The sequence below is a fragment of the Oncorhynchus gorbuscha genome, unplaced genomic scaffold (assembly GCF_021184085.1).
Source record: "Oncorhynchus gorbuscha isolate QuinsamMale2020 ecotype Even-year unplaced genomic scaffold, OgorEven_v1.0 Un_scaffold_1848, whole genome shotgun sequence".
In the NCBI taxonomy this organism is placed as follows: Eukaryota; Metazoa; Chordata; class Actinopteri; order Salmoniformes; family Salmonidae; genus Oncorhynchus; species Oncorhynchus gorbuscha.
Window position 1 is genome coordinate 50001 of NW_025746514.1, and position 21802 is coordinate 71802.

General features: G+C 51.8%; 1 protein-coding gene across 1 annotated transcript in view; it reads left to right on the plus strand.

Moving 5' to 3' along the window:
* LOC124024424 (rho GTPase-activating protein 18-like) overlaps positions 1–21802 on the plus strand; it is a 60820-nt gene that overhangs the window by 7838 nt on the left and 31180 nt on the right. The window contains exons 4-11 of the mRNA XM_046338324.1: positions 2423–3149; positions 3527–3687; positions 4159–4324; positions 5042–5133; positions 5236–5313; positions 5465–5624; positions 7888–7970; positions 8568–8873. Coding sequence (XP_046194280.1) covers positions 2423–3149; positions 3527–3687; positions 4159–4324; positions 5042–5133; positions 5236–5313; positions 5465–5624; positions 7888–7970; positions 8568–8873 — 1773 coding nt within the window. The remainder of the gene's footprint in view (positions 1–2422; positions 3150–3526; positions 3688–4158; positions 4325–5041; positions 5134–5235; positions 5314–5464; positions 5625–7887; positions 7971–8567; positions 8874–21802) is intronic.

Here is a 21802-nt window from a genome sequence, read left to right on the forward strand (position 1 = left end):
TTACTGTCAGACTGACTGCTGACACAATGTTAGTACTGTCTTACTGTCAGACTGACACAATGTTAGTACTGTCTTACTGTCAGACTGACACAATGTTTAGTACTGTCTTACTGTCAGACTGACTGCTGACACAATGTTAGTACTGTCTTACTGTCAGACTGACACAATGTTAGTACTGTCTTACTGTCAGACTGACTGCTGACACAATGTTTAGTACTGTCTTACTGTCAGACTGACACAATGTTTAGTACTGTCTTACTGTCAGACTGACTGCTGACACAATGTTTAGTACTGTCTTACTGTCAGACTGACACAATGTTTAGTACTGTCTTACTGTCAGACTGACTGCTGACACAATGTTAGTACTGTCTTACTGTCAGACTGACACAATGTTTAGTACTGTCTTACTGTCAGACTGACACAATGTTTAGTACTGTCTTACTGTCAGACTGACACAATGTTTAGTACTGTCTTACTGTCAGACTGACTGCTGACACAATGTTTAGTACTGTCTTACTGTCAGACTGACACAATATTTAGTACTGTCTTACTGTCAGACTGACTGCTGACACAATGTTAGTACTGTCTTACTGTCAGACTGACTGCTGACACAATGTTTAGTACTGTCTTACTGTCAGACTGACACAATGTTTAGTACTGTCTTACTGTCAGACTGACTGCTGACACAATGTTAGTACTGTCTTACTGTCAGACTGACTGCTGACATAATGTTTAGTACTGTCTTACTGTCAGACTGACACAATGTTAGTACTGTCTTACTGTCAGACTGACACAATGTTAGTACTGTCTTACTGTCAGACTGACACAATGTTAGTACTGTCTTACTGTCAGACTGACACAATGTTAGTACTGTCTTACTGTCAGACTGACACATTGTTAGTACTGTCTTACTGTCAGACTGACACAATATTAGTACTGTCTTACTGTCAGACTGACACAATGTTAGTACTGTCTTACTGTCAGACTGACACAATGTTAGTACTGTCTTACTGTCAGACTGACACATTGTTAGTACTGTCTTACTGTCAGACTGACACATTGTTAGTACTGTCTTACTGTCAGACTGACACAATGTTAGTACTGTCTTACTGTCAGACTGACACATTGTTAGTACTGTCTTACTGTCAGACTGACACATTGTTAGTAGTCTCTTACTGTCAGACTGACACAATGTTAGTACTGTCTTACTGTCAGACTGACACAATGTTAGTACTGTCTTACTGTCAGACTGACACAATGTTAGTACTGTCTTACTGTCAGACTGACACAATGTTAGTACTGTCTTACTGTCAGACTGACACAATGTTAGTACTGTCTTACTGTCAGACTGACACATTGTTAGTACTGTCTTACTGTCAGACTGACACAATGTTAGTACTGTCTTACTGTCAGACTGACACAATGTTAGTACTGTCTTAATGTCAGACTGACACAATGTTAGTACTGTCTTACTGTCAGACTGACACAATGTTAGTACTGTCTTACTGTCAGACTGACACATTGTTAGTACTGTCTTACTGTCAGACTGACACAATGTTAGTACTGTCTTACTGTCAGACTGACACAATGTTAGTACTGTCTTACTGTCAGACTGACACAATGTTAGTACTGTCTTACTGTCAGACTGACACAATGTTAGTACTGTCTTACTGTCAGACTGACACATTGTTAGTAGTCTCTTACTGTCACTGTTCTTCCTCAAGGATCATTCTGTAGGATTTCCTTTCCCTTTCCACATTGTTTCATACTGTCTCTTCTTAGTGGTGCAATCTGTCTGTAGATATGATTATTTTCCCTGTGATAACAGGATGGATTTCCTTTTCAATGCAGCTGAAACGAAACAAATACATAAACACACAATTGTGTGTTTGCTTTCAGGCTTTTGTTCTATGGTTTTACACCAGCTGAGTCAAGTACACATCCAATGAAAGGTTTACTCTAGACCACACAGAGTACATTTCCCAGAGTCCCTTTGGTTTAAATAATAGCCTTCGCTGTATTCCTTCCTGTATTCTCACTGATGCCGGAGTTCTACAAAGACAGTTGACCTATCAGAATAAAGGGAAATCACATGGAAAGGCCATTCTTTGTCGTCTGAGCTCCCGAGATGGAGTAAAATAGGTGTTTCTCTGATCCTATCAGCTGTTTAACACTAGAAAACAATTCTTCTCTCCGTGCTTCCATTCAGTCATCAGACACCATGAAGTGACACTGTAAAGAGACTAACTGTTACTGTACTCGAGCTCGTCCTACCTCTGTCGGTAGACATGTTTACTTGCTCTTTGGGTTCTAGGATGTGTTACTGCAAAAGCACTTTGCGACAAACTGCCCATGTTAAAAAGGGCTTTGTCAATCAATGTGATAGATTGGTTTACATGTTTCCTCTCTTCTCTCCACTCAGACACCTCTACCAGAGTGTCAAGACTCTGAGCCTACAGAGCCTAAATCATCTCTACCAGAGTGTCAAGACTCTGAGCCTACAGAGCCTAAATCATCTCTACCAGAGTGTCAAGACTCTGAGCCTACAGAGCCTAAATCATCTCTACCAGAGTGTCAAGACTCTGAGCCTACAGAGCCTAAATCATCTCTACCAGAGTGTCAAGACTCTGAGCCTACAGAGCCTAAATCATCTCTACCAGAGTGTCAAGACTCTGAGCCTACAGAGCCTAAATCATCTCTACCAGAGTGTCAAGACTCTGAGCCTACAGAGCCTAAATCATCTCTACCAGAGTGTCAAGACTCTGAGCCTACAGAGCCTAAATCATCTCTACCAGAGTGTCAAGACTCTGAGCCTACAGAGCCTAAATCATCTCTACCAGAGTGTCAAGACTCTGAGCCTACAGAGCCTAAATCATCTCTACCAGAGTGTCAAGACTCTGAGCCTACAGAGCCTAAATCATCTCTACCAGAGTGTCAAGACTCTGAGCCTACAGAGCCTAAATCATCTCTACCAGAGTGTCAAGACTCTGAGCCTACAGAGCCTAAATCATCTCTACCAGAGTGTCAAGACTCTGAGCCTACAGAGCCTAAATCACCTCTACCAGAGTGTCAAGACTCTGAGCCTACAGAGCCTAAATCACCTGTACCGGACGAGAGTATGGAGACCATCAACAAGACACCACTACAAGGTACCAGCTATCTACATCTTTACCCCATATGTACCTGACAGTATAGCAATGCGAATAGTCTGGGTATCCATTTGACTAGATGTTCAGGAGTCTTATGGCTCGGGGGGTAGAAGCTGTTTAGAAACCTTCTGGACCTAGACTTGGATGGTTGGAGTCGTTGACCATTTTTAGGGCCTTCCTCTGACACCGCCTGGTGTAGAGGTCCTGGATGGCAGGAAGCTTGGCCCGATGATGTACCGGCCTGATCACCTTTGGGGTCAGCATTAATGAGCGAACATTTAATTGTGTTTTACTACCTCAGACCTACATTATGCTAGCCGTTATGACTGTTATGAGGCACACTATCATTAACACATCAACCTGATTTTGTTTGTCAGAGGTCAGCTTGGACCAGCAGAAGAAGCATGGAGGTGCCCCAAAAGAGGAGATTTTCATCACAGACGTGGCCTACTGCGAACAGGCGGCCATCTTGTTAAAACAGGCTAAGCTGCCTCAGATAAAGAACAGCTGCAAGAGGAAGGAGGACGGCACACTTCCTGTAAGAGTCTCTTTTCTCTCACTCGGTACACATGCAATGCGTGGAACACATCATCTTAGGCATTAAAACAGAAAGGGGGAGGGGAGAGTGGGGGGAGAGGGGGAGAGGGGGAGAGGGGAGAGGGGGAGAGGGGGAGGAGAGGGGGAGGGGGGGAGAGGAGAGAGGGAGAGGGGAGAGGGGGAGAGGGGGAGAGGGGGAGAGGGGGGGGGGGGAGAGGGGAGAGGGGAGAGGGGGAGAGAAAGAGAGGGAGGAATAGAGATGACGTGTATCCATTGCTAAGTCTGTCTCTGTCTGTCTTTGTCTCTCTCTCTGTCTTTGTCTCTCTCTCTCTCTGTCTTTGTCTCTCTCTCTCTCTCTCTCTCTCTCTCTCTCTCTCTCTCTCTCTCTCTCTCTCTCTCTCTCTCTCTCTCTCTCTCTCTCTCTCTCTCTCTCTGTCTCTCTCTCTCTGTCTCCCTTCCCCTCCCCCCACAGAGGGTGATCTGCCCCCAGTGTCGTCTGGGTGTAACTCGTATCCAGGACTTGTCCAACCAGGACATGAAAAAGGTACGTCAGCTGGCCCTGATCGACATGACAGCGCTCTGTGACCTGCTGGAGCTCGATGTCAAACGACACAAGACCTGCAAGAGGAAGATCCCAGGTATGTGAACTCTCTAACACAACTTACACACACACACAAACTGCGAGCCCAGTGTGTGTGGCCTTGCATGCTCCTCCTGCCTCTGCAGCCTAATGCATGTGTCAAGCCCTGGGAGATGTGAAAAGAGTACAGGAGTTGACAGCAATACTAACCTTTCCTCTCTTTGTCTCTCTTTCTCTCTCTCTCTCCTCTCTCTCTCTCTCTCTCTCTCTCTCTCTCTCTCTCTCTCTCTCTCTCTCTCTCTCTCCCTCTCTCTCTCTCTCTCTCTCTCTCTCTCTCTCTCTCTCTCTCTCTCTCTCTCTCTCTCTGTCTCTCTCTCTCTCTCTCTCTCTCTCTCTCTCTCCCTCTCTCTCTCTCTCTCTCTCTCTCTCTCTCTCTCTCTCTCTCTCTCTCTCTCTCTCTCTCTCTCTCTCTCTCTCTCTCTCTCTCTAATCTCTCTCTCTCCCTCTCTCTCTCTCTCTCTCTCTCTCTCTCTCTCTCTCTCTCTCTCTCTCTCTCTCTCTCTCTCTCTCTCTCTCTCTCTCTCTCTCTCTCTCTCTCTCTCTCTCTCTCTCTCTCCTCTCTCTCTCTCTCTCTCTCTCTCTCTCTCTCTCTCTCTCTCTCTCTCTCTCTCTGTCTCTCTCTCTCTCTCTCTCTCTCTCTCTCTCTCTGTCTCTCTCTCTCTCTCTCTCTCTCTCTCTCTCTCTCTCCCTCTCTATTTCTCTATTTCGTTCACAGAGGGTGCCCTGTTTGGGGTTCCACTGGCCACCCTGTTGGAGAATGACCAGAAAGTCAAACCCACTGCTACCACTCCTCTCATCCTGCAAGCGGTAAGCTAAACATAATACCGACTTCTAGTATCTATCTTGAAAACCAAGAGCATGATGTCCCGCATGTCTGCTTCTGTTCTCATCTGTATGTATCTTCTACAGCTGCTGTGGTTCCTGGAGAAGCGGGGAGTTGACTCAGAGGGTATTCTGCGGGTTTCAGGCTCTCAGTCCAGAATCAAGGTGAGATATTTTCCAATCACTTGTTTCTAATTATAAAATAGTATTTGCACATCCAATAAGTTGCATGTTCAGGGTACAAACAACATACAGTCATGAAAGAAAGATACCGGTACACTGTTCAACCATGTTGTCTGTTTCTCCCTGTGCTCAGAAGCTGCAGCAGGACCTGGAACAGAACTTCTACTCTGGAGGGTTCATCTGGGACGAGGTCAGTCCTAACGATGTTGCTGCCCTGTTGAAGAAGTTTATCAGAGAACTACCATCTCCACTTCTCACCGCAGAGCACCTCAACACCTTCAGTGCTACCAGGGGTGGGTCTGCACACAGACAATCACCTATCTATATATTTAGACCTGCGAAGATAAAACCTTTAAGGTGTCTCTATAGTCCAGCGTTTTGGATATGAGATCAAATGTTTTATATGAGGTGAGGTATATGAGTGTTAAATGGCACCTTTTATTGAGGGTGTTTTCACACGTATCTGTTATACCATTTAGAAATGAAAGCACTTTATGTATCTAGTCCCCCCCATTCAAAGGTGTCATTAGTATTTGGACAAATGTATTTATCGTGTATAAGATTTTGTCAAACGTTTAGTATTTGGTCCCACATTCCTAGCACGCAATGACTACATCAAGCTTGTGACTCTGCAAACTTGTTGGATGCATTTGCTGTTGTTTTGGTTGTGTTTTGGATTATGTTGTGCCCAATAGAAATTAATGGTCAATCATTTTTGTCATTTTGAAGTCACTTTTATTGTAAATAAGAATAGAATTATGGATAACCATGAATGAATCATGAATAATGATGAGTGAGAAAGTTACAGAGGCATAAAAATCATACCCCGAATACCAACTGTGAGTTCAGTATGTTTTGGGGGCGTGATCTTTGTGCATCTGTAAATTTCTCACTCATTATTATTCACGATTCATTCAGGATTATCAGTAATCATAGTAGCATCCACATTAATGTAGAACTGTTCAGAAACATATTATATTCTTATTTACAATAAAAGTGACTCCAAAATGACACAATAGATGATTTATAATTGATTTATTTTGGGCACAACAGAATCTGAAACACAACCAAAACAAACTGAAAATGCATCCAACAAGTTTGTAGAGTCACAGGCTTGATGTAGTCAACACATTTTTACAAATACTTATGACTCCTTCAAATGGGAGGGACTAGATACATAAAGTGCTACCTAACCATAACTCCTAACCCTAACTCCTAACCCTAACTTCTAACCCTAACTTCTAACCCTAACTTCTAACTCTAAACCTAACCCTAACTTCTAACCCTAACTTCTAACCCTTAACCTAACCCTAACTTCTAACCCTAAACCTAACCCTAACTTCTAACCCTAACTTCTAACCCTAACTTCTAACCCTAAACTTCTAACCCTAACTTCTAACCCTAACTTCTAACCCTAACCCCTAACCCTAACTTCTAACCCTAACTTCTAACCCTAACTTCTAACCCTAAACCTAACCCTAACTTCTAACCCTAACTTCTAACCCTATCTTCTAACCCTAACTTCTAACTCTAAACCTAACCCTAACTTCTAACCCTAAACCTAACCCTAACTTCTAACCCTAACCCTAACTTCTAACCCTAAACCTAACCCTAACTTCTAACCCTAACTTCTAACTCTAAACCTAACCCCTGAGCCTAAAATGTCCCGACAAATTGTCCTTGTTTTACTATCCTTGTGAGGACTTCTGGTACCCACAAAAACACACACACACACACACACAAAAACACACACACACTCATCTCCTATGACTGCCCAGTCACACAGCCATGCATGCTGTACAGATCTAAGTCTAGGTCTCCTTACTGTATCGGCAGCAGAACACAGTGCTAATCTTTTATGTCCGTACTATTTAGAGGTCTAATGAAGATAAACAACAAGATAGTCTTTAAGCTGCTCGTCTGAATCTGCTATTGTCACGCCCTGACCTTAGAGATCCTTGTTATGTTTCTATTTGGTTTGGTCAGGGTGTGATTTCGGGTGGGTGTTCTATTATTTGTATTTCTATGTTTTGGCCGGGTAGGGTTCTCAATCAGGGACAGCTGTCTATCGTTGTCTCTGATTGGAAACCATTCGTAGGTAGCCCTTTTTCCCACCTATCTTTGTGGGAAGTTGACTTTGTTTATGGCGCATAGCCTTTAGCTTCATGGTTTGTTTTGTAGTGTTTATTGTTTTTGTTCGGGATCTTTTCTAATAAAAATAATATTTACGCTCACCACGCTGCACCTTGGTCCTCTTCAGTCAACGGCCGTGACAGCTATACTATTAATAATGCCACTTCCTGTACAGTTTTAATGCCATTAAATAAATGACAGAATGATTCAAGTAATAAGTAGCTTGTGATGTGAATATGAAACTTTCGACACATCTTCACATTAGATTAATGATGAATCATTTGAAACCTAATGGCTTCCTGTCAGAGTCATTCATCTCCACAGATCAGATTATGGTTGGGCCAATGGAAATGAAATGAGTGTGTGTTGATCCTTCATACCCCTGTTGTCTGTTCTGTCTTTCCCCTTCCTCCTGCTCTACAGACATCCCTGAGCTGAAACAGAAGCTACACGTTCTGAACCTCCTCATCCTCCTACTGCCTGAACCCAACAGGAACACACTCAAGGTATTCTGTGAGACTCCAAATGATTCCATGACCATGACGTAACCAGATGGCTATAGCGATGCACTTTAAATCTCCACTTCTTCTGTATAATGTATTACATCTCAAACCTCCACACGTACATCTTGTAGGTGATGCATTAATGAGTCATATATCTCTTATATAATATAATGTGTCAACTCCTCCACGTATAGTAGGAGGAATTGGCATGAGAGGGCACTTTCAGCACCTTGATGAGTTGTTCTGCTCCTTTATGTAACTAGCTTGAACTCTTGTTCACGTATGCGGAATAAATAATCGTGACTACTTGAATACTTTGACATTACTAGGTTACCTTTAAGATGACATCATCGTGGATGACTGTAGGCGTCTGGTCTGATTCAACGTTTCAGAGCCTTTGTCCCTCTGTTGATGACACAGAATAACATTGTCAGAAAAACACTTCAGCCACCGTCATCGTTCAAGTCAACAATTTCAATCTTACGAAGAGAAAACATTTTTTAGTACTGATAGAGGGGCTCACTGTAAAACAGGTCTCCTCTCCTTTTAAAGCCCATTTCTGCGGGAACAGACAATAAAGGCTCCTTCTCCTCTCTGCAGGCTCTGTTGGAGTTTCTTTCCAAGGTAGTCTCCAGAGAGAGGAGGAACCGTATGAACCTGTGGGCCGTGTCCACCATCATGGCCCCCAACCTGTTCCTGTTCCTCCACAAGGCCGTACCCACCCGCCTCACTGACGGGGGGCCAGGGGAGGAGAAAGGACATGCTGAGAAGGCCCCCAACCTGTTACTCCACAAGGCCGCACCCTCTCGCCTCACTGACGGGGGGCCAGGGGAGGAGAAAGGACATGCTGAGAAGGCTGCTGACATCATGAGGCTACTCATACGCTACCAGGACCTGCTCTGGACCGTAAGTAAAAACTTCAGGCTACCAACAACACTTTTCATTTAAGTATTTATTTACCAATAGAAACATCAGAAGCTTGGTTGGGTTTGTAACAAGGGCACGGAAAGCAGGGGTGCAGCAGCGTCCCCTGGTGGTAAGATTGTAAAATTACATGAGGGAGTTATTTCTTACCTAAGCCTTTTTAATTCATTAATGAAACTGTAAACACACTGGCCAGCTAGCACACTGGAGTCCCAGACCATTTTAAATGACACACTAGCAGTTCACTTTTTTTAAACTCATTCTAAATGACACACTAGCAGTTCATTTTTTAAAACTCATTCTAAATGACACACTAGCAGTTAGGGGTGTTTAACTCATTCTAAATGACACACTAGCAGTTAGGGGTGTTTAACTCATTCTAAATGAGCAGTTAGGGGTGTTTAACTCATTCTAAAATGACACACTAGCAGTTAGGGGTGTTTAACTCATTCTAAATGACACACTAGCAGTTAGGGGTGTTTAACTCATTCTAAATGACACACTAGCAAGGGGTGTTTAACACACTAAATGCACTAGCAGTTAGGGGTGTTTAACTCATTCTAAATGACACACTAGCAGTTAGGGGTGTTTAACTCATTCTAAATGACACATTAGCAGTTAGGGGTGTTTAACTCATTCTAAATGACACATTAGCATTTAGGGGTGTTTAACTCATTCTAAATGACACATTAGCAGTTAGGGGTGTTTAACCTCATTCTAAATGACACATTAGCATTTAGGGGTGTTTAACTCATTCTAAATTAAAACTAGCAGTTAGGGGGGTTTAACTCATTCTAAATTAAAACTAGCAGTTAGGGGGGTTTAACTCATTCTAAATTCAAACTAGCAGTTTGTTTTAAAAAAAACTCATTCTAAATTAAAACTAGCAGTTCGGGGGGTTTTAACTCATTCTAAATGACACACTAGCAGTTTGCAAAAAAAGCCTAAAATAAACGAGAAACAGGTATCATTCCAAATTTGCAGCTCGTGGCTGGAACATTTATTACCTTTCTTTAATCAACCTGTCTATTTTGAGTTTAAAATAATTTGGATATTAGTGTAACTTGTCCTGTTTGTGTGGGTCCCAACAGTTAGATATGCTTTTAGAGGCAGTCATTGCTGGACAGCTAACAGGACCTTGTGTGTATGGTGAGCTGTCAGATCGATACTGAGTGAGAGTCACGTAGCCTAATGGATGGGAAGGAGAGAACCAACACCCACGCTGGGATCAGCCCCCCCCCCCCCCCCCACTCAAAACATCTTCCCGCAGCTATGGTGTGTGGGACACTCCCACCAATCTACCACCAACACCCACGCAGAGGTCAGCCCCCCCCCCCCCCCACTCAAACATCTTCCCACAGCTATGGTGTGTGAGACTCCCACCAATCTACCACCAACACCCACGCAGAGTTCAGCCCCCCCCCCCCTCCCCACTCAAACATCTTCCCACAGCTATGGTGTGTGAGACTCCCACCAATCTACCACCAACACCCACGCAGAGGTCAGCCCCCCCCCCCTCCCCACTCAAACATCTTCCCACAGCTATGGTGTGTGAGACTCCCACCAATCTACCACCAACACCCACGCAGAGGTCAGCCCCCCTCCCCCACTCAAACATCTTCCCACAGCTATGGTGTGTGAGACTCCCACCAATCTACCACCAACACCCACGCAGAGGTCAGCCCCCCCCCTCCCCCTCCCCACTCAAACATCTTCCCACAGCTATGGTGTGTGAGACTCCCACCAATCTACCACCAACACCCACGCAGAGGTCAGCCCCCCCCCCCCCACTCAAACATCTTCCCACAGCTATGGTGTGTGAGACTCCCACCAATCTACCACCAACACCCACGCAGAGGTCAGCCCCCCTCCCCACTCAAACATCTTCCCACAGCTATGGTGTGTGAGACTCCCACCAATCTACCACCAACACCCACGCAGAGGTCAGCCCCCCCCCCCTCCCCACTCAAACATCTTCCCACAGCTATGGTGTGTGAGACTCCCACCAATCTACCACCAACACCCACGCAGAGGTCAGCCCCCCCCCTCCCCCCACTCAAACATCTTCCCACAGCTATGGTGTGTGAGACTCCCACCAATCTACCACCAACACCCACGCAGAGGTCAGCCCCCCCTCCCCACTCAAACATCTTCCCACAGCTATGGTGTGTGAGACTCCCACCAATCTACCACCAACACCCACGCAGAGGTCAGCCCCCCCCCCTCCCCACTCAAACATCTTCCCACAGCTATGGTGTGTGAGACTCCCACCAATCTACCACCAACACCCACGCAGAGGTCAGCCCCCCCCTCCCCACTCAAACATCTTCCCACAGCTATGGTGTGTGAGACTCCCACCAATCTACCACCAACACCCACGCAGAGGTCAGCCCCCCCTCCCCACTCAAACATCTTCCCACAGCTATGGTGTGTGAGACTCCCACCAATCTACCACCAACACCCACGCAGAGGTCAGCCCCCCCCCCCCTCCCCCACTCAAACATCTTCCCACAGCTATGGTGTGTGAGACTCCCACCAATCTACCACCAACACCCACGCAGAGGTCAGCCCCCCCTCCCCCACTCAAACATCTTCCCACAGCTATGGTGTGTGAGACTCCCACCAATCTACCACCAACACCCACGCAGAGGTCAGCCCCCCCTCCCCCACTCAAACATCTTCCCACAGCTATGGTGTGTGAGACTCCCACCAATCTACCACCAACACCCACGCAGAGGTCAGCCCCCCCTCCCCCACTCAAACATCTTCCCACAGCTATGGTGTGTGAGACTCCCACCAATCTACCACCAACACCCACGCAGAGGTCAGCCCCCCCCCTCCCCACTCAAACATCTTCCCACAGCTATGGTGTGTGAGACTCCCACCAATCTACCACCAACACCCACGCAGAGGTCAGCCCCCCCCCCTCCCCACTCAAACATCTTCCCACAGCTATGGTGTGTGAGACTCCCACCAATCTACCACCAACACCCACGCAGAGGTCAGCCCCCCCCCCTCCCCCACTCAAACATCTTCCCACAGCTATGGTGTGTGAGACTCCCACCAATCTACCACCAACACCCACGCAGAGGTCAGCCCCCCCCCCCCTCCCCCACTCAAACATCTTCCCACAGCTATGGTGTGTGAGACTCCCACCAATCTACCACCAACACCCACGCAGAGGTCAGCCCCCTCCCCCACTCAAACATCTTCCCACAGCTATGGTGTGTGAGACTCCCACCAATCTACCACCAACACCCACGCAGAGGTCAGCCCCCCCCTCCCCACTCAAACATCTTCCCACAGCTATGGTGTGTGAGACTCCCACCAATCTACCACCAACACCCACGCAGAGGTCAGCCCCCCCTCCCCCACTCAAACATCTTCCCACAGCTATGGTGTGTGAGACTCCCACCAATCTACCACCAACACCCACGCAGAGGTCAGCCCCCCTCCCCCACTCAAACATCTTCCCACAGCTATGGTGTGTGAGACTCCCACCAATCTACCACCAACACCCACGCAGAGGTCAGCCCCCCCCCCCCCCCCACTCAAACATCTTCCCACAGCTATGGTGTGTGAGACTCCCACCAATCTACCACCAACACCCACGCAGAGGTCAGCCCCCCCCCCTCCCCACTCAAACATCTTCCCACAGCTATGGTGTGTGAGACTCCCACCAATCTACCACCAACACCCACGCAGAGGTCAGCCCCCCCCCCTCCCCACTCAAACATCTTCCCACAGCTATGGTGTGTGAGACTCCCACCAATCTACCACCAACACCCACGCAGAGGTCAGCCCCCCTCCCCCACTCAAACATCTTCCCACAGCTATGGTGTGTGAGACTCCCACCAATCTACCACCAACACCCACGCAGAGGTCAGCCCCCCCCCCCCCCCCCCCCCTCCCCCACTCAAACATCTTCCCACAGCTATGGTGTGTGAGACTCCCACCAATCTACCACCAACACCCACGCAGAGGTCAGCCCCCCCTCCCCCACTCAAACATCTTCCCACAGCTATGGTGTGTGAGACTCCCACCAATCTACCACCAACACCCACGCAGAGGTCAGCCCCCCCCCCCCCCCCCCACTCAAACATCTTCCCACAGCTATGGTGTGTGAGACTCCCACCAATCTACCACCAACACCCACGCAGAGGTCAGCCCCCCCCCCTCCCCACTCAAACATCTTCCCACAGCTATGGTGTGTGAGACTCCCACCAATCTACCACCAACACCCACGCAGAGGTCAGCCCCCCCCTCCCCACTCAAACATCTTCCCACAGCTATGGTGTGTGAGACTCCCACCAATCTACCACCAACACCCACGCAGAGGTCAGCCCCCCCCCCCCTCCCCACTCAAACATCTTCCCACAGCTATGGTGTGTGAGACTCCCACCAATCTACCACCAACACCCACGCAGAGGTCAGCCCCCCCCCCCCCCCCCTCCCCACTCAAACATCTTCCCACAGCTATGGTGTGTGAGACTCCCACCAATCTACCACCAACACCCACGCAGAGGTCAGCCCCCCTCCCCACTCAAACATCTTCCCACAGCTATGGTGTGTGAGACTCCCACCAATCTACCACCAACACCCACGCAGAGGTCAGCCCCCCCCTCCCCACTCAAACATCTTCCCACAGCTATGGTGTGTGAGACTCCCACCAATCTACCACCAACACCCACGCAGAGGTCAGCCCCCCCCTCCCCACTCAAACATCTTCCCACAGCTATGGTGTGTGAGACTCCCACCAATCTACCACCAACACCCACGCAGAGGTCAGCCCCCCTCCCCACTCAAACATCTTCCCACAGCTATGGTGTGTGAGACTCCCACCAATCTACCACCAACACCCACGCAGAGGTCAGCCCCCCCCCTCCCCCCACTCAAACATCTTCCCACAGCTATGGTGTGTGAGACTCCCACCAATCTACCACCAACACCCACGCAGAGGTCAGCCCCCCCCTCCCCACTCAAACATCTTCCCACAGCTATGGTGTGTGAGACTCCCACCAATCTACCACCAACACCCACGCAGAGGTCAGCCCCCCCCTCCCCACTCAAACATCTTCCCACAGCTATGGTGTGTGAGACTCCCACCAATCTACCACCAACACCCACGCAGAGGTCAGCCCCCCTCCCCACTCAAACATCTTCCCACAGCTATGGTGTGTGAGACTCCCACCAATCTACCACCAACACCTACGCAGAGGTCAGCCCCCCCCCTCCCCACTCAAACATCTTCCCACAGCTATGGTGTGTGAGACTCCCACCAATCTACCACCAACACCCACGCAGAGGTCAGCCCCCCCCCCTCCCCACTCAAACATCTTCCCACAGCTATGGTGTGTGAGACTCCCACCAATCTACCACCAACACCCACGCAGAGGTCAGCCCCCCCCTCCCCACTCAAACATCTTCCCACAGCTATGGTGTGTGAGACTCCCCACCAATCTACCACCAACACCCACGCAGAGGTCAGCCCCCCCCTCCCCACTCAAACATCTTCCCACAGCTATGGTGTGTGAGACTCCCACCAATCTACCACCAACACCCACGCAGAGGTCAGCCCCCCCCCCCCTCCCCACTCAAACATCTTCCCACAGCTATGGTGTGTGAGACTCCCACCAATCTACCACCAACACCCACGCAGAGGTCAGCCCCCCCCCCCCCTCCCCACTCAAACATCTTCCCACAGCTATGGTGTGTGAGACTCCCACCAATCTACCACCAACACCCACGCAGAGGTCAGCCCCCCTCCCCACTCAAACATCTTCCCACAGCTATGGTGTGTGAGACTCCCACCAATCTACCACCAACACCCACGCAGAGGTCAGCCCCCCCCCCCTCCCCACTCCAAACATCTTCCCACAGCTATGGTGTGTGAGACTCCCACCAATCTACCACCAACACCCACGCAGAGGTCAGCCCCCCCCCCCCTCCCCACTCAAACATCTTCCCACAGCTATGGTGTGGGAGACTCCCACCAATCTACCACCAACACCCACGCAGAGGTCAGCCCCCCCCCCCTCCCCACTCAAACATCTTCCCACAGCTATGTGTGTGAGACTCCCACCAATCTACCACCAACACCCACGCAGAGGTCAGCCCCCCCCCCCCTCCCCACTCAAACATCTTCCCACAGCTATGGTGTGTGAGACTCCCACCAATCTACCACCAACACCCACGCAGAGGTCAGCCCCCCCCCCCCCCTCCCCACTCAAACATCTTCCCACAGCTATGGTGTGTGAGACTCCCACCAATCTACCACCAACACCCACGCAGAGGTCAGCCCCCCCTCCCCCTCCCCACTCAAACATCTTCCCACAGCTATGGTGTGGGACACTCCACCAATCTACCACCAACACCCACGCAGAGGTCAGCCCCCCCCCCCCTCCCCACTCAAACATCTTCCCACAGCTATGGTGTGTGAGACTCCCACCAATCTACCACCAACACCCACGCAGAGGTCCCCCCCTCCCCACTCAAACATCTTCCCACAGCTATGGTGTGTGAGACTCCCACCAATCTACCACCAACACCCACGCAGAGGTCAGCCCCCTCCCCACTCAAACATCTTCCCACAGCTATGGTGTGTGAGACTCCCACCAATCTACCACCAACACCCACGCAGAGGTCAGCCCCCCCCTCCCCACTCAAACATCTTCCCACAGCTATGGTGTGTGAGACTCCCACCAATCTACCACCAACACCCACGCAGAGGTCAGCCCCCCCTCCCCACTCAAACATCTTCCACAGCTATGGTGTGTGAGACTCCCACCAATCTACCACCAACACCCACGCAGAGGTCAGCCCCCCTCTCCCCACTCAAACATCTTCCCACAGCTATGGTGTGTGAGACTCCCACCAATCTACCACCAACACCCACGCAGAGGTCAGCCCCCCTCCCCCACTCAAACATCTTCCCACAGCTATGGTGTGTGAGACTCCCACCAATCTACCACCAACACCCACGCAGAGGTCAGCCCCCCCTCCCCCACTCAAACATCTTCCCACAGCTATGGTGTGTGAGACTCCCACCAATCTACCACCAACACCCACGCAGAGGTCAGCCCCCTCCCCCCCACTCAAACATCTTCCCACAGCTATGGTGTGTGAGACTCCCACCAATCTACCACCAACACCCACGCAGAGGTCAGCCCCCCTCCCCACTCAAACATCTTCCCACAGCTATGGTGTGTGAGACTCCCACCAATCTACCACCAACACCCACGCAGAGGTCAGCCCCCCTCCCCACTCAAACATCTTCCCACAGCTATGGTGTGTGAGACTCCCACCAATCTACCACCAACACCCACGCAGAGGTCAGCCCCCCTCCCCCACTCCAAACATCTTCCCACAGCTATGGTGTGTGAGACTCCCACCAATCTACCACCAACACCCACGCAGAGGTCAGCCCCCCTCCCCCACTCAAACATCTTCCCACAGCTATGGTGTGTGAGACTCCCACCAATCTACCACCAACACCCACGCAGAGGTCAGCCCCCCTCCCCCACTCAAACATCTTCCCACAGCTATGGTGTGTGAGACTCCCACCAATCTACCACCAACACCCACGCAGAGGTCAGCCCCCCCCTCCCCACTCAAACATCTTCCCACAGCTATGGTGTGTGAGACTCCCACCAATCTACCACCAACACCCACGCAGAGGTCAGCCCCCCCTCTCCCCACTCAAACATCTTCCCACAGCTATGGTGTGTGAGACTCCCACCAATCTACCACCAACACCCACGCAGAGGTCAGCCCCCCCCCCTCCCCACTCAAACATCTTCCCACAGCTATGGTGTGTGAGACTCCCACCAATCTACCACCAACACCCACGCAGAGGTCAGCCCCCCCTCCCCCACTCAAACATCTTCCCACAGCTATGGTGTGTGAGACTCCCACCAATCTACCACCAACACCCACGCAGAGGTCAGCCCCCCCCTCCCCCACTCAAACATCTTCCCACAGCTATGGTGTGTGAGACTCCCACCAATCTACCACCAACACCCACGCAGAGGTCAGCCCCCCTCCCCACTCAAACATCTTCCCACAGCTATGGTGTGTGAGACTCCCACCAATCTACCACCAACACCCACGCAGAGGTCAGCCCCCCCCTCCCCACTCAAACATCTTCCCACAGCTATGGTGTGGGACTCCCACCAATCTACCACCAACACCCACGCAGAGGTCAGCCCCCCTCTCCCCCCACTCAAACATCTTCCCACAGCTATGGTGTGTGAGACTCCCCACCAATCTACCACCAACACCCACGCAGAGGTCAGCCCCCCTCCCCCACTCAAACATCTTCCCACAGCTATGGTGTGGGACTCCCACCAATCTACCACCAACACCCACGCAGAGGTCAGCCCCCCCCCCCCACTCAAACATCTTCCCACAGCTATGGTGTGTGAGACTCCCACCAATCTACCACCAACACCCACGCAGAGGTCAGCCCCCCCTCCCCCACTCAAACATCTTCCCACAGCTATGGTGTGGGGACTCCCACCAATCTACCACCAACACCCACGCAGAGGTCAGCCCCCCCCCCCCTCCCCACTCAAACATCTTCCCACAGCTATGGTGTGTGAGACTCCCACCAATCTACCACCAACACCCACGCAGAGGTCAGCCCCCCCCCCCCTCCCCCTCCCCACTCAAACATCTTCCCACAGCTATGGTGTGGGAGACTCCCACCAATCTACCACCAACACCCACGCAGAGGTCAGCCCCCCTCCCCCACTCAAACATCTTCCCACAGCTATGGTGTGGAGACTCCCACCAATCTACCACCAACACCCACGCAGAGGTCAGCCCCCCCCCCCTCCCCACTCAAACATCTTCCCACAGCTATGGTGTGTGAGACTCCCACCAATCTACCACCAACACCCACGCAGAGGTCAGCCCCCCCCCCCTCCCCACTCAAACATCTTCCCACAGCTATGGTGTGTGAGACTCCCACCAATCTACCACCAACACCCACGCAGAGGTCAGCCCCCCCCCCCCCCCCCCACTCAAACATCTTCCCACAGCTATGGTGTGTGAGACTCCCACCAATCTACCACCAACACCCACGGGGTCAGCCCCCCCTCCCCTCCCCACTCAAACATCTTCCCACAGCTATGGTGTGTGAGACTCCCACCAATCTACCACCAACACCCACGCAGAGGTCAGCCCCCCTCCCCACTCAAACATCTTCCCACAGCTATGGTGTGTGAGACTCCCACCAATCTACCACCAACACCCACGCGGGAGTCAGCCCCCCCCCCCTCCCCACTCAAACATCTTCCCACAGCTATGGTGTGTGAGACTCCCACCAATCTACCACCACCAACACCCACGCAGAGGTCAGCCCCCCCTCCCCCTCCCCACTCAAACATCTTCCCACAGCTATGGTGTGTGAGACTCCCACCAATCTACCACCAGCACCCACGCAGAGGTCAGCCCCCCCCCCTCCCCACTCAAACATCTTCCCACAGCTATGGTGTAGGACTCCCACCAATCTACCACCAACACCCACGCAGAGGTCAGCCCCCCTCCCCACTCAAACATCTTCCCACAGCTATGGTGTGTGAGACTCCCACCAATCTACCACCAACACCCACGCAGAGGTCAGCCCCCCCCCCTCCCCCTCCCCACTCAAACATCTTCCCACAGCTATGGTGTGTGAGACTCCCACCAATCTACCACCAACACCCACGCAGAGGTCAGCCCCCCCTCCCCCCACTCAAACATCTTCCCACAGCTATGGTGTGTGAGACTCCCACCAATCTACCACCAACACCCACGCAGAGGTCAGCCCCCCCTCCCCCCCTCCCCACTCAAACATCTTCCCACAGCTATGGTGTGTGAGACTCCCACCAATCTACCACCAACACCCACGCAGAGGTCAGCCCCCCCTCCCCACTCAAACATCTTCCCACAGCTATGGTGTGTGAGACTCCCACCAATCTACCACCAACACCCACGCAGAGGTCAGCCCCCCCCCCCTCCCCCTCAAACATCTTCCCACAGCTATGGTGTGTGAGACTCCCACCAATCTACCACCAACACCCACGCAGAGGTCAGCCCCCCCCTCCCCACTCAAACATCTTCCCACAGCTATGGTGTGTGAGACTCCCACCAATCTACCACCAACACCCACGCAGAGGTCAGCCCCCCCCCCCTCCCCCACTCAAACATCTTCCCACAGCTATGGTGTGTGAGACTCCCACCAATCTACCACCAACACCCACGCAGAGGTCAGCCCCCCCCCCCCTCCCCACTCAAACATCTTCCCACAGCTATGGTGTGTGAGACTCCCACCAATCTACCACCAACACCCACGCAGAGGTCAGCCCCCCCCCCCTCCCCACTCAAACATCTTCCCACAGCTATGGTGTGTGGGACTCCCACCAATCTACCACCAACACCCACGCAGAGGTCAGCCCCCCTCCCCACTCAAACATCTTCCCACAGCTATGGTGTGTGAGACTCCCACCAATCTACCACCAACACCCACGCAGAGGTCAGCCCCCCTCCCCACTCAAACATCTTCCCACAGCTATGGTGTGTGAGACTCCCACCAATCTACCACCAACACCCACGCAGAGGTCAGCCCCCCCCCCCCCACTCAAACATCTTCCCACAGCTATGGTGTGTGAGACTCCCACCAATCTACCACCAACACCCCACGCAGAGGTCAGCCCCCCTCCCACTCAAACATCTTCCCACAGCTATGGTGTGTGAGACTCCCACCAATCTACCACCAACACCCACGCAGAGGTCAGCCCCCCTCCCCCCTCCCCACTCAAACATCTTCCCACAGCTATGGTGTGTGAGACTCCCACCAATCTACCACCAACACCCACGCAGAGGTCAGCCCCCCTCCCCCACTCAAACATCTTCCCACAGCTATGGTGTGTGAGACTCCCACCAATCTACCACCAACACCCACGCAGAGGTCAGCCCCCCCTCCCCCCTCCCCACTCAAACATCTTCCCACAGCTATGGTGTGTGAGACTCCCACCAATCTACCACCAACACCCACGCAGAGGTCAGCCCCCCCCCCCCACTCAAACATCTTCCCACAGCTATGGTGTGTGAGACTCCCACCAATCTACCACCAACACCCACGCAGAGGTCAGCCCCCCCCCCCCACTCAAACATCTTCCCACAGCTATGGTGTGTGAGACTCCCACCAATCTACCACCAACACCCACGCAGAGGTCAGCCCCCCCCTCCCCCCACTCAAACATCTTCCCACAGCTATGGTGTGTGAGACTCCCACCAATCTACCACCAACACCCACGCAGAGGTCAGCCCCCCCCCTCCCCACTCAAACATCTTCCCACAGCTATGGTGTGTGAGACTCCCACCAATCTACCACCAACACCCACGCAGAGGTCAGCCCCCCTCCCCCCCACTCAAACATCTTCCCACAGCTATGGTGTGTGAGACTCCCACCAATCTACCACCAACACCCACGCAGAGGTCAGCCCCCCCTCCCCACTCAAACATCTTCCCACAGCTATGGTGTGTGAGACTCCCACCAATCTACCACCAACACCCACGCAGAGGTCAGCCCCCCCCTCCCCACTCAAACATCTTCCCACAGCTATGGTGTGTGAGACTCCCACCAATCTACCACCAACACCCACGCAGAGGTCAGCCCCCTCCCCCCCACTCAAACATCTTCCCACAGCTATGGTGTGTGAGACTCCCACCAATCTACCACCAACACCCACGCAGAGGTCAGCCCCCCCCCCTCCCCACTCAAACATCTTCCCACAGCTATGGTGTGTGAGACTCCCACCAATCTACCACCAACACCCACGCAGAGGTCAGCCCCCCCCTCCCCCTCCCCCACTCAAACATCTTCCCACAGCTATGGTGTGTGAGACTCCCACCAATCTACCACCAACACCCACGCAGAGGTCAGCCCCCCCCCCCCACTCAAACATCTTCCCACAGCTATGGTGTGTGAGACTCCCACCAATCTACCACCAACACCCACGCAGAGGTCAGCCCCCCTCCCCCCCCACTCAAACATCTTCCCACAGCTATGGTGTGTGAGACTCCCACCAATCTACCACCAACACCCACGCAGAGGTCAGCCCCCCCCTCCCCCCCACTCAAACATCTTCCCACAGCTATGGTGTGTGAGACTCCCACCAATCTACCACCAACACCCACGCAGAGGTCAGCCCCCCCCCCCTCCCCCACTCAAACATCTTCCCACAGCTATGGTGTGTGACACTCCACCAATCTACCACCAACACCCACGCAGAGGTCAGCCCCCCTCCCCACTCAAACATCTTCCCACAGCTATGGTGTGAGACTCCCACCAATCTACCACCAACACCCACGCAGAGGTCAGCCCCCCTCCCCCCACTCAAACATCTTCCCACAGCTATGGTGTGTGAGACTCCCACCAATCTACCACCAACACCCACGCAGAGGTCAGCCCCCCTCCCCCTCCCCACTCAAACATCTTCCCCAGCTATGGTGTGTGAGACTCCCACCAATCTACCACCAACACCCACGCAGAGGTCAGCCCCCCCCCCTCCCCCACTCAAACATCTTCCCACAGCTATGGTGTGTGAGACTCCCACCAATCTACCACCAACACCCACGCAGAGGTCAGCCCCCCCTCCCCCACTCAAACATCTTCCCACAGCTATGGTGTGTGAGACTCCCACCAATCTACCACCAACACCCACGCAGAGGTCAGCCCCCCCCCCACTCAAACATCTTCCCACAGCTATGGTGTGTGAGACTCCCCACCAATCTACCACCAACACCCACGCAGAGGTCAGCCCCCCCCCCCCTCCCCACTCAAACATCTTCCCACAGCTATGGTGTGTGAGACTCCCACCAATCTACCACCAACACCCACGCAGAGGTCAGCCCCCCCCCCCTCC